Genomic DNA, 23,474 nt, shown 5'->3' on the forward strand with positions numbered 1-23,474 from the left:
ACGCGCCGAGCGGCGCACCTGGCCCCGCGCGCCCGCCCCGCCCCAGGGCGGAGGGAGAGGCCGAGCCGGGGGGGATCGTGAGGGGGAGCGGGGCCCGCGCGGGGTTCCGGGCAGCCCCTGAGGAGGGGACGTTCCCCTGCTGCTTCTGCGGCCCCTGCGGGACAGATCCCGAGTCCTGGGAAGGGCAGCGGAGCTGGTGCAGGTGTGGAGCGCAAGTCCTTTTGGGGAGCGGCTGAGGGGGCTGGGGGTGTTTAGTGGGGAAAGGAGGCTCAGGGGTGACCTTCTCGCTCTCAGCGAGTCCCTCACAGGAGGGTGTAGCCAGCTGGGGTCGGGCTCTGCTCCCAGGCAGCCAGAGACAGGGCGAGAGGAGAATCTCCAGCTCCACCAGGGGAGGTTCAGGTTGGACGTCGAGGGGAATTCTTCACAGGAAGGGTGATTAGCCACTGGAATGGGCTGCCCAGGGAGGTGGTGGAGTCACCGTCCCTGGAGGTGTTTAAAGAACGACTGGACGAGGCACTGAGTGCCATGGTCTCGTTGACACGGCGGTGTCGGTCACGGGTTGGACTCGATGATTTCAGAGGTGTTTTCCAGCCTAAATTGATTGTGCGATTCTTGCGTGCTCTTGCTAACGACTTGGGAGTTTAGGAAATGCCCTTAAACAGTTGATCTGTTTGCATAACAGTCTTTTACTGTAAGTATTCAAGAAGTACACTATTAATGTTTTAAATAGTTAGCAAAGTACCTGTTCGTATGATTTATTAGGCTGTATTTGTACCAGGTAATGGAAGGTGTTACCTCTTAGTTACCATTTCATTCGTTTTCTGCAGGGAACACTTCAGTGTCAATAGTAGATCTACAGCTGCTATTAAATCTTGAAATGGGGCAAAATCTGTGAATTAAAGTACATGTAAACCAGTTTAAGTCACAACAGTCCTCTTGTCCGGTCTTTTCATTCAGAAATTACATACAGATAAAAATAAAGAAATGAACGAGGGTTCATTTTATTTAAGAAATCTTTGTTAAACAGCCTTTTGTGCAAATTAAGTCCTGAATCCTAAAAGATGTTACATTATCGTTTTTTTCATTTCAAAATGCATTTGAAGTATTTAAGTAATACTTTTGACTAGCTAGTTATCAGTTAACAAAGAGTAAAATCTATGTATTTAAAAGTTAAACATGCACAGAAGTCTTAAACCAGACTTTGGTCTGGTAATTGCATGTATGTTTTAGCTATATAATGCTGCTGTTGCACTTGGTACCAAGATTTTTATAAGGAAAGAACAGCCTTACATAAGAAATTAATATATATTCTTCATTATGCTATTGTCTGAAAAATTTGTATTAACTTCAAATACAGGAGAATTGACTTTGAGGCTAATAAATGAACTCTTTAGCTTAACTTTATAGAAACGTTTTTGTGAGTGTATAACATCTAAACAGTGCATGAAAAAGACCTGAATGTACTTTATTTTCCTGTTATTTTAAAATCAGCAGTGCAGGAAAGCTTTGACTGGGTCTGTCAGCTTTACTATGGCAAACTGTTGTACGAATACACACAAAACCCTCTGGTTGAGTTGCACTATTAGTGAAGGCAAGTTTACTGTGTCTGGTTTCTGGAAAGAGGATAAGAGGATAATACAGCACTTGCGCTGGTTTTTAGGGGCTGCTCGACAGAGCTAAACCTCAGTGCTTGTTGGTTGCTAAGATGTTGTCACGGGAGAGTGGGAGGCTTAGACAAAGTTATTAAAAAGCAAAGGTTTGTCGGTGAGTCCCGAGGCACAGAAAGGACACCCTTTCTAAACCCCTTCTCACAGAAGGGTTTGGGTGCAGCTGAATCCTTTCTGAGCCTCAGACTGTGTTAATGGTTTAAATTTAAAGGAATTATAGAGGTGTGATTAAACCACTTTGTCCCGCAGGTTTTAATGATTGGCAAAATGAGAATAGTTATATCAAATGAATAACTTATTTTATACAAATGATCAGACAAAATATCTTAATCAGAATTATTTACTACACAATGTAACCACTAAAAATCTACTAGTAGAGTATAATATAGCAAAAAGTAGTATCGTGCACTGCAACAAAGCAATTATTGAAGCAGTTATATTAAAACTAACAAAAAGAAATAATTATTAAGTAGAGATCTGATGTAGAGACCAATGCTCGTGGGGAGATCTCTTTCTCTCAGCCTCAAGGAGTGACCTTAGTGGGCATCCCCAGCCAAGGGGGGAATGTCCACACATACACCCCAGAAAGGGTTATGTCAGAAGAACCTGACTGCACGAGAGGGGACTGGACTTTTTCCAGTATAAAGTGTGTCACACCTTTACAGGCCAGCTATCAGCTCATCTGTTAAATCAGACTCCAAAAAGCAGGGTGTGTATTCAAATTCTGGTGGACCAGGAATGGTTTGAGCATAATTAACACCAAGACAACATCCCGGCTCCAGCACTTGGTCTTGCATGATAGCTTGATTGGATTTTAGGTCTTATCAGGGTGGATCTGTCCTGCCACACAGTAGATGTCAAAGCTTTATAGCTGACACTTCCCCCCCAAATACAAAGCAACCAACAGAGCCAAAAGTGACTTACCATGGATTCTCAGTCATCCTCCTGCCTCGAGGCACAGTAAACTATTATGAAAATACCTCGATGGATGTTTGCTTAACCTGTTCTTAAAGCGTTGAACGCAGATTCCACTCATTCCTCAGGCAGTCTGGTCTAGTCCTTTTTTGAGTGTCTGGATTAAATACCTTTTGCTGCAGTTTAGCCCATTTATTCCAAGTGAATGTGGACACTGTTCCCTTTCTTTTTGCAGAAAAGCATGGATTATTTTTTTAACCAGTTCTGAAACACATGATCTTTTGTTGTTGCACACCTGTAGCTCCCATCCAGTCTTTTCACAGCTCCCCAAAGTTCCCCTGGTGACAACTCTTCTGATCTCAGTAGGATGTGTTCCTTTTTCAGCCTCATAAACTTGTTGACAGGTTCTGCTTGTGATCTGCTCTGCCTGTTGGTTTCTCTTCTGCAAGTTTATTAAAACAATTACTCTTTTCTCTGCAGCTGATTTCTTTGTCGTGGTGTTTATAGAAGCGTCATCCCCCCCTTGCAATGATTTCACACTCTAGTCCTGACTTCCACTCTTTGCAGTCCCTCCCTGGCATCAGCTGCAGGTTAGTGAGCACAGTCTCTAAGCCTTTACTCAAAACTACTTCAATTTAGAAGTGTATGAGGAATTTTGTTTGATGTAAACATGCAGTTTGATAGTCAATTGCTAATAGTGATCCTGTAAATACAACCACTTTGCACCAGATTTATGGAGTTTCTGATCAGAAAAATTTCCATGTCTTTCTTATGAAAATGTGAATGAAATAGAGAAGCTTCTCTGAAGATCTGCAGTTTATTTTTTTCTGTGCAACCATAAATGGAAATAAGTTTGGTTTGATAGACTGTTATGAACAAATTATGTCATGAACAAATCATGTTATTTGTCACTTTGTTATTTTCCAGGTATCTACAAATATTTCTAATTTGTCCAGGAATTTTAAACAAGTTGACTGGTTTCTAATTTTCTGTTTCTTTGATTGTTGTGTTTTGTCTGTTTTTAAGGAAAAAGGCTCAATCCTTTAGTAGTTTCTTGAAACATCTACTAGTTTTTAAAATAAAGATTGTTTTATACCATAACGTTCTGAAATTTGTGAAAGAGTTTGATAAGGAAAAGGTAGTAGACTTTCAAAGAGAATAAATGTTTGGCCCAGATATTAATATTTCATCAAGTACAAACCTGTGCTCCTGTAAATTCTTTTTTGCTTGTCTTGTATGTGAAACACCTAAAAATTGTGAAATAAGGTTTTTCATGTTTTTCATTAGTTTTTTCATGTTTTTCCCTGGGCTGTGTACCTGTGTGGGTTTGGGGGATTTTTTTCTGTGTAGAAGATTATCCCAGTTTCAGCTTTGCTGACCAGTCTGTTCCCGGCCTCACTTTGAAGCACAGTGGACCAAACACTACTTTTTTATCTTTTTAGTGGCTTCATGCAGTTGGTACCTGCATTTTTAATTAATTAAAACCGCAGCTTTAACGTGTTTGGGCTCTGTAAAAATGCAGAGATGTTCAGTAGCAGAAGAAATAATTCTTGCCTCTTGTTTTGTAAGGAAGCCTGGCTAGAGCATTCAGCTGGAATCAACAGGCTGTCCCAGTTTTCTCCTCTTCAAACAGCCACCCATTTATCCATATCCCCTCCTAAAAAAAAGAGATGTTGGTTTAAGGAAAGGGGAAGGGTTGGTGCTGCAAGGTCACCTCTGAATAACGTCCCTACAAATAAACAGGATCCTGTCTCACTTGAGACATGTTGCTCTGCCCTGTCTTTTTATCAGCAAATCTCTCTGTAGTTCTCAGCTTCACATACTGTTAGTTTAAAATCTGACTTTTGCAGTCTGTGTTTTCACTCTTAACTTTAGTTAACAACTCCAACAAACTTTTGTTTGCTTCTGAAATTCAAGTTTCTAGTACAGCATTTTGGATTCTACTTTGGGCACTGAGTCCATGAAAGCTTGTTATTACAGCAGTAGATGAGCCAATGACTCAGTTCCTTATTGAATCTGACCCTTTTTTAAAAAGAGTGAGGCTGGGCACATGCTGGATTAACTGAAATAGCAGGAAGAGTCCCTTTTACTTTGAAAGACACTGAGTCTTGTCCCAGTTCTCATGTTTCATTGCCTGCTTACTATGACTTTGCTTTTATTAGTTCTTGATATCAATTTGACTGCATTCAAACCTCTGACCATACTTACATTTAAAAATTATTACCTGGTATGTTTGCTGCACTATTTCTCTCCTCTGCAGTCAAAGCAAGAGTAAAAACCATTTGGGATGTTTTCAGTGAATACCTGACAATAGATACACTTTAAGTCACTGGTAATCCAATACACATCACTGCTATAAAAAAAGCTTTTTCCACTCTGAGTGTGTAGCTTTCTTTTTGATGTATTATTGATATACTGCATGATGAGCAGTCAGAAGAAGGTTGTAGAAATTAATTTCTGATCTCTAAATAGCTCTTGTTACAATTCTTCTACAGAACAGCAAGGAAAAGAACATAAATCTCATGGTAAATCAAACACAGATATTTTCCTTTATTTTACCACTGAAAGTATATATACATGCTAGGAAATGGCTATTGAATGTCTTAGTGTAAAATCAGATCATTAAATGCAGGATGCTTTTGTTTGTTTCAAACCTAATTGCTCTAAAAATAGCTGCTGATGCATCATTAAAACACAAAAATGTATTTGGCCTCTTTGTTGTACAAGCACTGAAAGAATAAAAAAGGAATATCTCGTGATCTTTCTGTTATGCGGTTGGTGGGGTATTTGGTTTTTTGTTAGAAAAAGACCCATTAAAAATACTGTCAACAAAGTAGTTATTTCCAAGTAATTACACACCACACCTCCTTAATTATATGGCAACTTAAATACTCAAGGAGTCAGATAATCTCAGATATTTTGAGACCTTAGTAAGATGATTTCTGCAGTGGTGTGTTGTGAAAGTGCTGTTTCCAACCATACAAAGCCTTATCAGGCTGCACAGCATGAAATCAAATGAGTGACTGCTGGGTCATTCCTGCATCTTTGTTATACTGTGATGTAGGGTATTTTGTTCTTCCATATATCTTAAAAATATTAGTTACCTGAGTGCTGCATGTTATTTTCCAGAGCTTTTGAAAGCTCTTAGATCAATTCCATTAGAAAATGTCCTGTATTTATCATTATGGAATGTGTAGCACTGTCCAGTTTGATTTTTGACTCTGTAAATGCATCAGTGTTTTGTTGTTTCCTACTAGCAGTTTTTCATAATACCAATCTTCCAGCATTTTTTCCTCTCTTCCCTGTTTCTCCCATTTTCACTGGCAACATCTTCATCTGGGCTGACTGGAGCTGTGACTGTTTATGATCTGAGTATCAATCCCACAGTTTTTGTGTTCTGTTTTTCTGTAGTATCCTCAAGTCATACCGCCATGAGAGGGTTTGCAGTTTATTAATGTCACTAGTAATTGTAAAGTGACTTAACACCTGCAAACGTTGAAATATCTGCTGCAGTGTGGTCCATTTTCAGTCTACACAACTCCAGATGATGGAAACATTAACGATGGCCTGGTGAAGAAATACCCTGGTGCCAGTGACTGAGCTCCTGCAGCATCCTGTGGGACAGGAGATCCACACTCCTGCAGGAGTTTGGAGGTGTGTACTTCCCATATTGTCCTGGGCACTGCCAGGCTTGCACTGAGCAGAACTCAGAGCAGAGACACCTCTTTGTCAATGCACAGTTTGCACCTTGGACCCGTGCCCAGTGGGACTGTGTTCCAGAAGCTGGTGTTTGCATCTGGAAAAAGCTGTGCCTGGCTTTCCTTGGTGACAAGCAAAGGGATCCAGCCCTCTGGCACAGAGCTGTGCCCCTGGAGATACCCTGGGATGAGGGCTTGCTTTGATTTTTGTCTTTGTGCCAAAAATGTGAAGTGCAATCTCCTGCCGGCTGGGGTGTTTTGATCTTAGATAAGATAGTTTCTTCTCATGTCTTTAGTTCTGCCAGGCCCTGGGGTGCACACATAAATGGTTTTGTTCAGTTCCAGTTAGAAGTAATTGAAGAGTTCAGTGTGAACTGATGGTACCGTGGCCTGAAAGCCATTCTGAGATTTGCATTCCTGATTTAGGATGATTCCATTTAACCTTTTGGTTTTCTGTAGCTAAGGAGTGAGAGAAGGAGAATCTTTTTTTTTCCAAAGAATCGATAAAATATTTTCTGTCTGTCACTGCCAGATACTAAAATAATGACAGAAATAACTTTATATCAAAGGGCATAGATAGAAGTTGCGGGTTTTTTCCTAATTATGAATAATTCTGGTCATTGAAGTGTTTTTTACATCACTTTTCTTTAAAAATTTTGTTAATAACCAGTCAATAAGGGACAAACTAATTTTTATCAAGTGTTAATTTAGGGGTGAGCTTAGGGGTGAGCTGGCCCACAGGTTACTACATACCTGTTAGCTGGTAGCCCATGGTGAAATAGGAAATGGCCCATAGGAAATCTTAACTAATAAAGATATTAGGAATTCTGCCTTTATTTGATTTTTACCCAGTGAGAAAAGGTCTACAAAATCATACACAATTAGAACATTGACAGGTCATCTGGCCAGGCCACTCTGGGAGAAAATCAGGACTATCTATACTTACCCTGCTTTGCTTTTTAATTTGTGAACTGAAAATTCAAACCACTCTGTAGCCCCTTGTTTTTTGTTTTTGAAACAGTCTTTTGTGTGCCTTTCCGTTGGTGAGCACAGAGTGACTCTCTACATTTTCTCTGCCAAGAACCACCTTTCTGTCACCTTTGGCACAAGTGTTCAAACCAATTATTACGTCAGGAGGTAAATGCATGACTAGTTGGTGTGGGGTTTTATTGGAATTAGTCTCTGATCAGCTTATTTCTGAAATAAGTCAGTCAGTCAGAAATTATCAGTCTCATTTCTGAAAGTAACCCAGCCAAATTTCATTAGCTTCCCCTCATATTATCTATGCTGTTTTCCTAAATGTCCTATTAAGATTAGAGTTCACCTTCCCTGGATATGTTCTCAAAAAAAGTAGTTTTTAGGCTGCATCAAGAATGTTTTTTACAACAGCATTGAAACCTTTCTCTCTGAAAATTATTAGACTAAAATACTGTACAGACATGTTTGTTTCTTCATGTCTTCATCATGTTGTTGGTCATTTACTTAATTACATAGCTTATTAAAGTTCTCATCCTATTGCCTTTTACCTGACAAATAACCCCAAATTTTTAGTTATTAATATTCAACTGCACATTCCTTATATTTTACTTTACATTTTTTCACTTTGCTCCCATTACTTCTCAGGGTCAACCAGTTCTCCCCATATATTGTCTTGATTTTTTTTTCCCCCAGCTGATTTTTATTAAAGTATTTCAACTTTGGTTCCAGTGCTTAATAGGAAGTATTAAAATTGCTTACACAATCAAGCCACTAGTGACCTCCATTGAATATGATATAACCTTTTTCCCACTGTTGCTATCTCCTCATTCTCTCCAGAAACAACCAGTTTCATTGGTTATTTCACCCGTGGCCCAGTGTCAGTGTTTACTGAAACTGGCTGGATGTGACACGACTTAAAAATAAATAAATAAACTAAATCTACCAAACATACAAAAAATATGTAGAAAAGAGTAGCAGGTTAATGCTGGATAACCTGTGGTTTTGTCTTTATTGCAAACTGAAAGGAAACCACATAAAATCACCTGTGATCCTTTATTCCCCCTTTGTTGTGTGTGGGTCTCGCTTTTTCCTGTGTTCTTACTTCACACGTAAAGCTGAGTTTGTCTTTATTTTCATGTCATTTATGTGGTGTAGCACCTTTTGTGCTTTGTACCCTCTTGGACATATTTGGAAATGCCTTCGCTTAGTAATATGTTTTCCTGCCTCTAGAAATACATCTTTCGAGGGTGGCATTTACTGGAATCTTTCCTTAGAGCCTTTTTTTCCTTGTTTGAGAAATAATTTCCACATTGTTTTATCCACTTTTGCTTTAAGGAAATTCCATTCAGAAACTCCTTCAATTAATAGTCTCACCGTGCATTTTTTGCCAATGACCATTTCTTTTGTAATGATGCGTAAAGGTTGTTTAGCTCCTCCAGAAACACGTAAGAACTCCTGTGTGCTGATGACTCTCTGGTGGCAGTGCAGCTCAGGAAGATCTTTACTGGTAGATCAGGCTCGACTTTTCTGCTCCAGTGTCATGTGTTTTTGTAGCTGTTTTTCACTGAGAACACACAACCCTTGTCTGTCCAGTGTTTTGAGCTGGAAGTGTTCCGGGTGTATACACTGACATTGATGAAAGGTCATCTCTGGCAGGGAGGTATCGTGGCCTTTGGCAGCTGCAAAGTCAGCGAACACAGGGTTTGTGCTGAATGAGAGCCTTCCCAAAGCCGTGCTGCTTCCTGTGCTGCCGGGACGTGTGACACCAGGGCACTGTGAGGAGCAGCTCCTTAAAGTGTGTGTGGACATGGATGGAGGCACATGGGAGGGGCAGGCTCACCCACGTCTGGGTCGGTGAGGGCATTGCTGCATTAAGGGCAAATTAAATTCCTGTTTCTGAAGAGCAGAGATGCCACTTGTCGGCATTTCCTGCAGCTGCCGCTGGCTCGGGACAGGCAGCGGGACACCGTGAGACACCGCGGGCCGAGGGAGAGACAGCGCTGGGTGAGAAAACAACGCTTTTGGACAAGGGGAGAGCACGGTCACAGAATGGGTCAGGCTGGGAGGGACCACAGTGGGTCGTCTGGTCTCACCTCCCTGCTCAGGCAGGGTCATCCCTGCACGTGGCACAGGATTGTGTCCACACGGCTCTGGAATATCTCTAGTGAGGGAGACTCCACAGCCTCTCTGGTCTCTGTTCCAGTGCTCGGTCACTGCACAGGAAAGAAGTTCTTCCTCATGTTCAGGTGGAATTTCAGCTCCTGCCCGTTCCCTCTTGTCCCATTGCTGGGCACCCCCGAGCAGAGCCTGCTCCGTCCTACACCCCCGTTTGGATATTTATACAGAGTAGCACAGATGCAGCAGCGGGGCTGGAGCAGGGCTGCTGGCCGCTGATCCCGTCCCGATCCGATGCCGTCCCGTCCCAGATCCCATCCCATCCGATCCCGTCCCGTATCCCGTCCCTGTCCCCTCCCTCCCTCTCCCCGCTCCGTCCCCTCCGCCCGGCAGGGGGCGCTTTGCGGGGGGCGTGGCTCGCGCGGCGCGGCTGCGCTTTGCGTGCGGCTGTAAAGCAGCGCCGGGTGTCGCGCGGGGCCGCGCTGCGCTGGGAGCGGCGGGGGCTGCGCCAGCACCGCGCGGGGCCCGCCCGGGGCAACGCCGGACCGGGAGCGCGCCGGGCTCCGCGGGGACACCGCGGGGGCGCGGGGCAGCGCCGGGCAGCGCCGCGGGGGCCGCTCCACCCGCTCGGCCCTGCGCAGCGCGCCGGCGGCACCCGCCCCTTCCCCCGCGGCCTCGCTGTCTCAGGTACGGGGGGCGGCGGGGCCGGGCGGGCGGAGGTCCCTGATCCCCCCTGATTCTCTCGGCCGCTCCCTGAGGGCGGCGGGGCCCTGCGGAGGGGGGCACTGCGCGCAGAACGTGTTTTTCCCTTTTTTTGCAGCGCCTCGCTGACGCACAAAGCGGTGCCTTCACCGCGGGCGGCCGCGGCTCTCGGGGGGTTGTCACGGAGCTGTCACGGATTTTCCCCGCGCGGAAATGGGTTTTTATTGCTGTGCGGAGCAGGGGTGGTTATGACGTCATTTGTTTTGTTGGCGAAGTTGATGTTCCTTTAACCCGTGTTAAAAAATCCCTCGTCGTCAGGTGTTTAGTGCCTGGCGAACAAGGGAGCCGCGTCCATTCGGAGGTGTGGGCCGGAATTCCAGAGGTACGTGGGCTGGGAACTGCTGGAATGGGCTGGGGACTTCTTTAAGTGTCAGTGGTTTGGTGGTTAGGGCTGAACATTCGTGGATTTTCATGCTGTTTGAGCTCTTCCATGGCTTGAAATGGTTTTAAATCATAAGCAAGGCCCGGTTGCTTTAGCTGATTAAAGGAGATCCTCAATTCCTGAGAGCCAAGTGCTCTTCCAAAAGAGGACATAATGCAGAAGGGAAGAATTTGCTGTAATAGCCCGATTTCATTTGATTCTAATGCAGTTACTTCAGAAACAAATATTTGACCAGAAAGATGAGAATTGACTGCTCATGGTGGAGACCTGGATAGCAAATGACATTTGTCATTTTGGAATATCTCTCAGTTATAAACTCTTAAAGGGAAACTAGATTTTCAGGTGCAGAGTAAGACCTTACATTGTATTTGTTGTAACCAGTAAAAATTTCCAAAGATAAATTAATTTTGGATACTTAGTAGAAACATTTTGGAGGAAAATTGATATTTAAATAATTAGAATGCTTTGTCACTATTACAAACAAAAGTTAAAGCTTTTTATAGGTGACATATCTGTAGCCTTTGCTATCAAAGGGATTTCCCAACAATTTAAATGTTTCTGTTCTTACCTTTGTTGGATAAGGGGGGTGGGGGGACACAGAAAAACCCTGTTAGCCAAGATTCTTGCAGATGTGTAGGGATTGATAAGGAAAGATGTGATGTTGGTTCATTTGATAAAGTGAACATCTGCTTGTCTCATGCAGTATGGAATCACCTCTGGAATTCATCAGATGGGAAAGGCTGGGAGTATACCTTTTGCATTTCACCTTAGTTAAATAAAAGTGTGTAAGACACCAAGCTTCCTGTTTTAAAACTCTTGAAGTCCTGTATATTTACAAAGCTGTTTATTTTTGTTGGTGGTTGAAGCCCTGGCAGCTCCAGCTGTGGTTGTGTGTGGTACTGGGAGCCTGGGGGTGAACAACAGCTCATAGTGTTCATGCATATTTTGCATGTCCTTTTAGAGTCTGGATGGGAACATTCTGACCTTTCAGAACTGTGCCTTTTATGAAGCAGTGGATTTTGTACAAGTGTATTAAGAGTGTGTCTTAACATGTCTGTGACTCGCACTTTATCTTTAAATTAATAACTTTGCTGACCTACATAACCAGATCAGTCAGAGCAGTTGACTTTCAGTGGAGGTGGTTGTACTGCAGTAACATTGAGCTGGCAGCAGTTACTGCCTTTTTTTTTCAAGATGGAGAATCTTTCGTTTCAGTTGCTTGTATTTCCTGTAATGGTGAGAACATTCTTTTGAGAAAATATGGGTGACAGTGTCCTCCTCCCTGGCTGGTGAACTATGGAGGCTTGGATGTTAAGCAGTTGAAAAAATGGGGAAAGAATGAAGGGGGAGTGAGGATAGGATGAGGAACAGAAAGACTTAATTCACATATAAACAATGGGGATTACAGAGAGATGGATTTGCCGTGGGCAGGTGTTGTATAAAGATGTCCCCACAGCTTTACTTGTGTGCAGCCTCCTTTCAGTGAGTTTTATCACTAGATCTGTAGTGGTTTGATTGTTTGCATGTCAGTAAGGTTGGGAACCGATTTATGGATGTGTATATGTAGTAATATTGTATGGGATACATGTACGTCATAGGCCCAGGAGAATTGCTCCCAGCCAGTCTCCCAAGTTTTGTCAGTGTAGGTGACAGTAATCAGCTGCTTCCAAAGTCTGTAGTGCTCTTACAGAAAACACAAACTGTATCTGCAGCTGAAGTCTTTGACTTCCTTCAGGCTTAAGGATTAATTAGTGTTTTTCTTGGTGGGCTCCTGTCAGGCCTAACAGAGAACCCTGATAGAGCAGAGAGGAAAGAAGAAAGGAAAACGCTTCTTTCACTAACCCGTAATTTTGCTGACAAGATTATTTTGCTGTTTTATGTAGTTCATGCTATTTGGAAAAGTAATTGCTATAAATTAAAAAGATGTCTTCCTTATTAAGTGTTTACCACGTGAAATCTGAGAGGGCTGGTTGGTGACTTTGCTAGCAAGAGGCAGTAAAGGCTGTTTGCTTCTGTAATTTATTTTTTGTCAATAAAGTGCAGTCCTAATAGTTGACTGCTGTTGGGTAAAATGTTTACTTTTACGCTCTGCCTCTTGGCTCCACTGGTGAAGAGTGGAGAAGTTTGCTGCACTGTCCTTCCCTCAGAAACTGCTAGATCTACTTAGTTTAGTATCAAAAAAAATCCCTTCCTTGTCACAGGTTTCCTCACAAATAGCATAAAACTGTCCTAATGGTTCCTTTCGTAATTCTCACTTGAAAGGTTCTTGTTAACAGTTGTGGCAAAGGTTATCTTTTACTTTGCTCCTCAAAGCTTTATCAAGAAGTGTTTGCAAAATGACACTGCATCAAGAACGGTTATACACACCTCAAAGGTCAAAAAGCCAGGGGGAATAAGAAATATTTTTTAAAATAATTTTTGGTGGCCATGTAACTTCCCTAGCTGTCTCTGGAAGCAGAAATCCTAGTTAAGATCTTAACCTCCAATAAAAAATTGCATTTTGTCATTCTCTTATAAAGCTACAACTTTTTGTTCCCAAGTTCATTGCTGTTATGTTTGTCTTGGAGTTCATTGAAGCCAAAACATTCCTGATTGCCAAATCATAATACTTGTGTCTTAGGTAGTGTTAATGTAGGTAACTGAGTCTGAGCCTGGGACAGAGCAGAGAAGTGTCGAGGCTGAAGAATGTCCTTGTGAACACCGTGTTTGTCCAATGCACCTGCTTGTGTCCATCGAGCAAAGCCAGAGTCCCTGCCCAGGTGGGATGTGCTGATGCTGGAGCAGTGCTGGGATTTCTGTGGGTGCTTTATGGCCTTGGGATGACTCAGTTACTGTGGGACAGTCACCTGCTGCTCTTGGCCCCCCAGCTCATGTACCTGAGGCACTTCCAGCTGCACACACTCTGTGCATTCTCTCTTTTCCAACTGGAGCCAGGCCATAGATCCTGTCCTGTGGAAGAGCTCTTCTGTTTGTAGCTGTCCTAGGCTGGATTCTGTTAAAACAAGTGAGAGAGACACTTTCAATAGTCTCTCCACAAGAATACAGTGGTGGGAGATCTCGGAGCTGAATGGCAGTGTGGCATAACAGGGGTATTCTGTAGCTGTCCTATAGGTGGCCTGACATTTCTAGTGCAAGGTGTGAATTGACTTATGCATGAGAAAACAAACCTTGAAGGTCTGAGGAGTTTTTTTCAGGGATAAAATTAAGGAGACTTTGCTGGTGCAGAGGATGGATATCGCTCGTTACAGTCCTTGACAGCACAGTTGCTGTGGGCTGACTTCGAGGTGGCTTTGCAGAGGTTAGTAAGAGTAGTACTGTACTTGAAATAATATTGTTTCACTTCAAGAGTAGACTTTCCAAGCAGTGATGGTTCCTAGAATTGGCTGCAAGGAGTGGATAAGCCTCCCTGCACTGCTGTGGCTCATGTAGTGGTAGCAGCTCCCTGCAGAGCACAGTCAAACCCTTCTGTCTGGGTGGATGTGATGGACTGTCTTTGGGAGTCTGTAAAAAAGAACCTGTTTCCAGAATATTATCATACAGTTAGTAATTAATACTGTGCATGTTGTTCTGCAATACTGCACATTTCTGTAGGGCAAAAGAGAAGGATTCTGCTTGGAGAATTGTCAAGTAATTCTGTCATCCAAAAATCGGGGTCATCACTGTGGCTGCATTAAAGCATAGAAAGGAAATTGAGAATGGTCTGCAATGGTATTTCATACTGTCCTGTGAATAAAGATGTGTTTGCTACATAATATCAAAGCAAACATAATGGAGTTTCTGATTGTTTTATATGTTTATATGGTGCTATTTTATAAAATGCATAGATTTTTAACTTATCCATTGCTTTATTTTCTGGCAAAGATTAGAAGACCAGTATATAGTATGCTAAAATTAAGTTGTTAAAACAAGCTTTAAAAGAGCACTGTTTGTCTCATGAAGAGGTAAAAATGAAGAACAACCAAAATGCAATGCAGTAAAAGTTTCAAAATCTGATTGCAGTTCTTTTCCTGACAGTGGAACTGAATATTGGATATTTTTCTTCTTGCTACTTACCCTGCATTGTGCAGGTTGTCCCTGCTTGATAGAAATGGAATGAATAGGGCATGACTGGCTCTTTTAGGCTAATGAGTGTTGTGTCTGTGAACTGCTCAGTGAGTTCTTTATTTTTGTTGGAGCAGGGCATGACAGCACTGAGATTGGATCTCCACTGGATTGAGTTGGGGGTGCAGCTCCTGAAATGGCTCCCAAATCCTGTGTCAGGGCTGGACACAAATGGGTCTTGTCTGGCTCCCTGCTGTGAAGAAGGGGAAGAAGCAGTACTTGGGTTGTCTCACTTTTGCTGAAGGCCTTGTATGAATTTTATAAGCTTTTTCATTTTCCTGTTTCTCGATGTATCTAATGGAAAAGCCTTGCTGAAAGCATAAGAATACATGTTTTTAATGGGAGGAAAGAAATAACTGTTGGTGTTCTAAAACAATCTAAAACAAGGCTTGTGTGATGCTTTTGTTGCTGGTCCTTTCTTTGAAGGCCATGTTTGCAGGTTAAAAAAAGTCCTGTGGTAGGAAGAGGATACACAGTGTAATTTCTGTGCATACCAGACCTTAGCAGTGAGATTTGTCATGAATTTAACAGCACCAGTATTGCCTTGTCAGAGTCAAAATCATGTGAAAAGTAAAATCTGATCCAAACCAGATATTAGGGAAGGGAATTAATTTTAAAAGTTATTTGTGAGTTCAGTGACCATATGCAAAGAAAACAAGAATTAGGACTGAATAAAGGAACTACAAATGCAAGGACATTGCTTCTTGATGGTGGAGTTGACTATGTTTTAAAATGTAGCTGAAGATACATTTTCAGAGTAATTCTATGTTAGATCACATGTATTCACCAAGTCTATGCCAAAAAATTTAGTTATATGTTGTATAATTAAGCATTTCACTGTTTTATAGTGCTTTAATGCTGCATACATTTTGATTGCTAATAAAGGAATTAATTATTAATGACAAAGTACTTTGCTCCATCTTATAACTCAAATGTGTTTTGCTTTAACATGGGATCATAAACTTGCCTACTGTAAAGATCTCAAACTTTGAGCTTGCTTTTTGACTTACAATTTCAAGGGACTTCCCCATTTGCATCAGTTTTCTTGCATTGCTGTGTTTTGGCCTGATTAATAACAATGGCTTTAATTTGTGACATGAGTGGATAAGTCATATGCACTTCATGATTCTAAATAGTCATATACCTTAGAGGGGAACTTAAAATAACTATTTATAGCTTCCACATACCTCTCTTAACAGCTCTTCATTGAGTTGTTATGGCTTAAAAGAAGATACTTCCCCATTTTTCCTCTCAAAGTTTTGATTCACTAATTCCATAGGTAAATGTGTTCATTAGGAAGGAGGAGCACTAATGCTGACTGAGTTTACTGCATCTTGCTGCTTTTTGCAAAAGTTTCTGAGGACTACTTTTAATTAGAGGTAGATATTGTAGGATCTTCTAAAGGTCTAACAGCAGATGACCTCATTCTAATGACTATTTGCATAGTATTTTTGTAAATCCCTTTTAAACTTTGTCTTCTGTGTAAAAGAACATACTGTGGGTATTTCATATGTATAACCACTGAAGATACTTAAAATGCATTGAAATCTAGTTAAATGGTGAGCTCTTCTTCCAGCTTTTGTCTCCTTTGGTCAAATTTTTTGTTTGAAAGTTTGTAATAGCATTTCTGAGTAGTGAAGGAATGGATTATTTGTCGTTGTTGATTGCTGTCATTCACTTGCAGAATGTATTCCTGTTTAAGCTGTTGTGTAGTGTTGTAGTTGGGAGTCAGCAGCTCTCCCCTGAGCAAGCAGTGCTTCAGGCTCTGTGCTGGTTAGCAAAAATGGAGAGTTCTTCATTACTTAGTTGAGTTACTGCAGACTTTTCCATGGTTGTAAGAGTGAAAATATACAAAATGCTTGAATCTGTGTTAACTAGTGTATCTAGGCTGCCTGTTGGAATAAAACTAAGCCAGTAAATAGTGGTTTAGATGCACTACTTTTCACTGTGTGGTAATTTCATTTTTTTTTTTTGTCATCTTACAGTAGTTTGAGGTTTCTCAAAGTGTAAATGTCGTTGCTTTAATTTTTTGGCTGTAACTTACATAACTATATCTGTATTTCAAGCCAGTGCCCTCTGTGCTACAGTAAACAGAGCTTATACCAAGTTAATCACATTCAGAATGCAGAATTTTCATACTGATGGAGATTTCTCCAGTAGAGTTTAAAAATAAAGTGGGGGGGAACACTCCAATGAGTAGAACAGAGTCCTTTGTAAACCAGCCCCTGATTGTGGGAAAACGTTCAGATTTTTGTTGCTTAAAAAAACTTCAGAATCAAATAGCATTTTCCCCTTAATTTATCCTGTTAAAAGGACAGGAAACTGTGTGTAAAGCTGGACATGGAATACAACATGGCAAGTTATGGCTGTGTTCAAAGACAGTAAGCTTCCTGAATAAATTAATATTTTTGCCCCAAATTGAAATATTTTGTGGATTTTCTGAAAAAACCACTTGTGATGAAATACAGGGTTACTGTGGGAGAGTCTGGTTTGCTTTTGGGCTGTTGTGAAGGTTGACTAGACTGGGTGTTACATTTCTGTAAAACAGTGGTGCATAAATAACAGCAAAAATCCTGCCTTAAAGGTGACCTTGTGAGGATGAGAGAAAGGACTGTGTACTGCTTGTTCTCTGTGTGCTTGTGACAGGTTTGAATGCAGAATTCCTGTCCTTGTTAGAAATTTTATAAAATGGATGTCTTGATCTTAATTTTTGCAGAGAAAGATGGTCCATGTGTGAGGGTACAGGCAAGCACAGGGCGTGTGAGAGCTGGTGTTTCCTTCAGGAGCTGTCAGGAGCAGAGAAGGGTAGACAGCAGAATTCTACAGCTCTAATAGTCATCTTTGTTTGCTGTGTAGACTTCTTACACTCTTTAATGTTTATTCAAAGGTTTTTTCCAATTTTTGAACCTCTTTTTTTAGTCCTAAGAAGGAAGGCAGCCTTATATACTGCATTCCACAACAACTTATTGCTGAAAAAAACCCCGTTGTGCTTTAATGAATTGAAATTAAGACCCTGTCCTGTTGTCTAGACTGACAAGAAGTTTAGTCCAGCTTACATACAGTTAGCTTTTGACTTTGATGGAAGATATACCTACCTGCTGTAATTCCAAAGAGAACAGCAACACTTTCCTACTTATCACAGGATATAGACCTCGCATTTAACAATTGTTAGAGATGCTTGTAGGACCTCCAGTGAGAACATTCAAATGAGTCTTTTCAGCTGGGGTTCTAGGATCCAAAAGATTCTTGATCTCCAGAAAGATTCTGTGATCTTATGGCTTCTTTAGATTATAGTACTGCAGCATATATGCCTTTTGCAAAATTTTTATTTCAAATTACATCCCGTGAAGTAGTAGATTAGTTGCTTATGGCTGTGAAGAGAACGCAGGCTGCCTGGGATGATGCATCAGCTTACACCCCTTGCAAACTGAAATAAGTAATTCTTTGGGGTCTGTTAGGAACAGCCAGCTCACAGCTGCTCCTGGAAGCATCAGTTAGTGGAACAGTGTAGAAAACTTTGATTCGAATCTGTTCTGTAATCTCAATCTTGTAGTGATTTGTTCTGTGATAAAGTAAATGAGAGCTATAAATATTAGCACTGGATGTAAGAATGCATTGGCATTTTGAAGAATTTGGAGATTCAGGCAGAAGATCATGGACCTGAATTAGGCAGTGCTACTTAACCTGCCGTAGATCAGAGAATCATCATGGGATGGTTTGGGTTGGAAGGAACCTTAAAGGGCACCTAGTTCCAACCCCCTTGCCATGGGCAGGGACACCTTCCACTAGATCAGGTGCTAAAGCTCCGTTCAGCTTGGCTTTGAACACTTCCAGGGGCAGCCACAGCTTCTCTGAGCAACCTCTGCCAGGGCCTCCCCACCCTCACAGGGAAGAATTTCTTCCCTTTAACTAATCTAAACCTACCTTCTTTTGGTTTGAAGCCATTCCCCCTTGCCTGCCACTCCATGCTCATGTCCAAAGTCCCTCTCCAGCTCTCTTGGCCCCTTTGTAGGCACTGGAAGGTGCTGTAAGGTCTTTCTAGAGTCTTTTCTCCAGGCTGAACAACCCCAGCTCTCTCAGCCTGTCTCTGTATCAGAGATGCTCCAGCCCTCAGAGCATCTTCATGGCCTTCCTCTGGACTCACTGCAGCAGCTCCACATCCTTCTTGTGCCGGGGCCCCAGAGCTGGACACAGCACTCCAGGTGTGGCAGAGAGGGAGAATCCCCTCCCCTGACGTGCTGGCTGTGCTTCTTGTGATGGTGCTCAGGACACAGTTGACTTTCTGGGCTGCAGACACATATTGCCAAGTCATGCTGTGTTTCTCATCCACCAACACCCCCTCAAGTTCTTTTCCCTAGGTCTGCTCTCGCTCAGTTCTCTGCCCAGCCTGGATTTGTGCTTGGGATTGCCCTGGCCCGGCTGCAGGACCTTGCACTTGAACTTGGTGAACTTGGTCAGGTTTGCACAGACTCACCTGTCAGGGTCCCTCTGAGTGGCTGTTCTTGCTGATATCTCAGACTTTTGACTCAATGCAGATTCCTGCTGTGCTGCTCAAGGAGCCCCATTTTCCCTTAGGGTATAACTGCACCTTTTCTTAAGCAGCCTTTTGGTAGTTCAGCACAACTTGCTGTGAGCTGGGTGTAGCTGTTGGTGTGCTTATGTGATGAACTGAATTGCTGTCTGATCTGGTTGGAAAACTTATTTTTCAGATTGGTGAGCTCTTCATTCTGGTTCAGTGAATAAACATTCCTTCTAGAAGAGCACAGGAGGTGTTTCTTCAAACAAGTGGTGAGGGGGGGAGAAAAGAGGGAGCAATTAACTGCTTAATTAGTACAGCTGTCAAATATCTGCTATAGCCTTATTCAGTTGAGGCATAAAAAACTGATATTAGCTACAGTAACAAATATTTCAGTGGTTATCACAGTGGGAACCAAATGCTTTCATTTTACTTCCTTTTGGGAATTTAAACAGAAGGCAGAGATGCCAGATTAAGCAGGTTGAAGGTGGATATATTACTGGGGTTACTGTTGTCTGTATCTCAGTAGCTTTCTAATGCAAAAGTTGTTCTTTTAAACAGTCTTTGAGGGTAATGTTGTATTGTTGTATGTTGGCAGGTTTATATTTTGGCAGGGAGGGAAACCTACCTGGTGCTGACTCTTAAGGGAACATGATAGGATATACTCAGTTTGTGTCACAGGGTGGAGTGAAAAGCACATGGACTGAAAATAGCTTGGTACACTGTACTTCTAATGTCTGGTGTTCCTTAAAGACACTCTAGGTAATAAATGGGTTTCTGTTACTTTGCCCCAAAATAATAAAGATTCAAAATCTCTACTGTTTCCTTCATATCAGAAAAGAGCCATGAATTATGAGTAACTGATTTTTATAGCTCAGTTGTCACCATACAACACCATGTATTGTGTTGAAGTATTTGCTGTCTGTATGTACTGCTGTAGGGGAAGATGTAGGCCTTATTTAAGCCTGCAGTTTAGTTGATGGCTGTTGGAGCTATTTAGCCAAAGCTTAGGTCACTTCTGTAAGCAGTGGCCTGTAAAGCACCCATGCTTAAGCATTGGGAAAGCAGATACCATACATTTTGCAGGAGACATACGTCAACATTTTCACTGACTATAAGAACTTCCCTTCAATGCAAGTTCTAAGAATTTTGTCTTCATGAAAAATGACCATGTCAAGCAGTATTCTTAATATTTTGAAACAGTTGTATTTTGGTTACTGCTGTTTTGCTATTCCCACTGGGGGGGTTGTCTTAGCAGTAAATGGGTTTTCTCTGATTTCAGTTTTGCTCTTGAAAAATCTCATGCTTGTTTTCTTGATGCTTATCTGTTTTATTTTCTAGGCCTTCCTTAAATCTTTCCATGTCTGAATGGACTCCTGAATGTAATATAGTTTATACTCCAGAAGCGGATATGAAGAGTGAAGTTCCTTCTGATGCACCAAAGAGACAGGAGAGTCTGAAGGGGATCCTCTTGAACCCTGAGCCTATTGGGGCGGCCAAAAGCTTCACTGCAGAAGTTGAGATGATTGCCAGTAAAGTAGGGAATGAGTTCTCCCACTTATGTGGTGACTCTCAAAAGCAGAAGGACATGAATGGCAACCACACAGACCAAGAAAAAAGTATCGTGGTGCGAAAAAAACGCAAGAGCCAGCAGGCTGGTCCTTCGTACACTCAGAACTGTCCTGATAAGGAAAACAAAGGAATCTTGGGATTGAGACAGCATCTAGAAACACAGAGTGAGGACAATGACTCTTCTTTCAGTGACTGTATCTCTTCACCTTCCTCTAGCTTACACTTTGGAGACTCTGACACGGTAACATCTGATGAAGAGAAGGATGCTCCTGTCAGACACCCTCAGGCAGTGCTGAATCCTGCGAGCAGAACTCACAGTGCCAGGTCGCACAAGTGGCCTCGCACTGAGGCAGACTCTGTACCCGGGTTGCTAATGAAAAGGCCCTGCTTTCACAACAGCTCTTTAAGAAGGCTCCCATATAGGAAAAGAGTTGTGAAAACAGGTTCGTCCCAGCGGACACAGAACCAAAAAGAGCGGATTTTAATGCAGAGGAAGAAGCGGGAGGTGCTGGCTCGCAGGAAGTACGCGCTGCTGCCCAGCTCCAGCAGCTCCAGCGAGAACGATCTCAGCAGTGAATCTTCCTCCAGTTCATCTACTGAAGGGGAGGAAGACTTATTTGTGTCACCTGGTGAAAACCACCAGAACAGTACAGCTGTTCCTTCAGGTAAAGCTAAACCCTGAGTTATTTTTTATTAATTTTTCTTTCGTCATGCACAATAGTCTTTTATAAGTTATTTGGAGCTGTATTTGTGTTTTTGTAGAAGTTAGTGCTACAAATTACTGCAAGTAATGTGAACAGTACAAAATAAATTCTTGATGGGAAAAGTACATGCAGAGCTTACAGTAGAATTACAACAAATCCAAAATCTTTAATGTAAAAGCTAATGGTTTCTGAACAATGTACTGGAAGGTTGCTCAGTCTGATTAGTCACGTACTGCTGAGTTCATCCGTTTTTATTTTTTTTTAGCTGCTGAACTGTATTAAAAATTTTAGCTGTTACAGCTTTGGTAACTGACTGTGGTAATAACAATTCTATAGAACTATCTGCTAGTACTTAACTGCATTTGAAAATGTAGAAAACTATGAAGAGAACAAAAGTTGATTGTGATAAGAACTTGAAATAGGAGGCAGTTGAAGGAGCTTTAGGGATAATAAGAGAAAAGTATTATATATATATAAAATGTTTTACCTAGATAAACTCAGTGCAATGAACTTGCAGTTGGTTTACATGATTGCTTCTCTAGTATATCTTGACAAGGTATCTGAATGTTTGGAGGAGGACTTTTGGGTGGATGTTTTTGTTTGGTTTGGTTTTGTTTTCTGGGTTTATTTTTGTGTTTGATTTTGTTTGTTTTTTTGTTCATTGATGTGTTTTCTTGGCCTTCCTTTCATCTTAAATTTGCCAAGTGAAAGTAGTTGTGCATTTTGTTCATTAGTTTAGCTTTTTATAGAGCATAGGGAAGTAGATAGAACACAGCATGGTGTTAATTTGTGCAACCATGTGTTTTATATAGTGACAAATATGTTTTAAAAAATGAAACCGTTTCTCAGACTGTGCTGATCATTCCTCTGAGAAAAAATGACTGAAAGGACAAGGACAGGCTTAAAAAAAGGTGTGAATGTTCATGTTAATGCAGGATTTGTTCTTGAACAGAACCAGAGTCCTAAATATAGATTATTGCTTGTTATTCATTGTAGCAAGAAATAACTTGTGTGTTGGTCTTTAATGTGCTGTTTAAATATAAGAAGTAAAATCTGTAATGTCAAATTCTTACTTATGCAGTACTAGGCCTGCATATAGAACTCTGAAGCAGAAGAATTATTGCACAGCCTTAATTACCTTGATGCATATTTGTGGGGATAGAAATTAATTTTTTAAGCCTAAAAAAGTTACATTTGACTTGCATGTTTAAACACATTAAAGTATATGATTTGTAAATAATAAATGTGTGGGGATATGCATACATTTATATTAAAAAACAATTTGGGAAACTCATGGTAACACCTCTGTTTCCAAGTTAATAGTTTTTTATCATTTTCAGAGAGGGTGGAGTTTCATGTAGCTGTAAAATGATGTTAGGACATTAACAACTCTTTCCACACAGAAGTGGAAAAGTCCAGTGGCTTTTTCTACTACTTTAAAAGCACACTGAATATATTAAATTGTTTCTTTTCCTGTAATGAATTAATTTTAGATTAAAATACTGACATCAGTTGTAACTGAAAGAAGATATGCTTTAAAAAATGTGTTCTGTGGTGACTGTACTTCAGCACTAACGCTTGCAGTGAGCTGAAAAGCAGTTCTGGCTTAGAGTGTGTGAATACTGTGGGTTTTTTCCTAGTGGAAATATGTATTGATGGAAAGTTTTGAGCATTTTATTTACATTGCAGATAGAATGGGAAGTTGAGCAGACATCCTGTGTGAAAGTGCCCTATTTTTAGCAAGATAAAAATGTGATTAACATTTTCTGTAGCTTTTCTGCTGTTACATAAGGCATTTCTAGTTATTGAGTTAATTAGGACAGAAATGGGGCCAGCTGGAAAAATAGCTGTGCAGCCTCTCTGTATAGTGAGCAAGCAGGATGGGGTTTCTATAAGAGGAAAGAGTTGTACTGATAGTAGTGCTACACTGGCTTGTTAATGATAGGGAAAATATTTTTGCTCTGCATTGGCACATATGCATCTGCTGAAATGACAGAATATACTGAAGGACAAATAACTTCTACTGAGAATATGAGGCCTGTGGCATATATGTAAAAGTACTAG

General features: G+C 41.4%; 1 protein-coding gene across 9 annotated transcripts in view; it reads left to right on the forward strand.

Moving 5' to 3' along the window:
• The first annotated feature begins 38 nt into the window (after nucleotides 1-38).
• The window catches only part of RNF111 (ring finger protein 111), a 54,384-nt gene continuing 30,948 nt past the window's right edge, over nucleotides 39-23,474 (forward strand). For 5 of the 9 annotated variants that reach the window (XM_032700009.1, XM_032700012.1, XM_032700017.1 and 2 more), the window contains exons 1-3: nucleotides 39-202; nucleotides 3,063-3,172; nucleotides 20,476-21,371. In XM_032700009.1, the coding sequence (XP_032555900.1) occupies nucleotides 3,111-3,172; nucleotides 20,476-21,371 (958 nt within the window). In that variant the 5' untranslated portion in view covers nucleotides 39-202; nucleotides 3,063-3,110. Of the gene's footprint in view, nucleotides 203-237; nucleotides 3,173-9,984; nucleotides 10,061-10,197; nucleotides 10,458-19,327; nucleotides 19,407-20,475; nucleotides 21,372-23,474 lie in introns of those variants that run through there. The other 4 variants (XM_032700015.1, XM_032700010.1, XM_032700016.1 and 1 more) reach the window with 4 other exon arrangements.

Source organism: Chiroxiphia lanceolata, chromosome 12 (genome assembly GCF_009829145.1).
Source record: "Chiroxiphia lanceolata isolate bChiLan1 chromosome 12, bChiLan1.pri, whole genome shotgun sequence".
NCBI classification, from domain to species: Eukaryota; Metazoa; Chordata; class Aves; order Passeriformes; family Pipridae; genus Chiroxiphia; species Chiroxiphia lanceolata.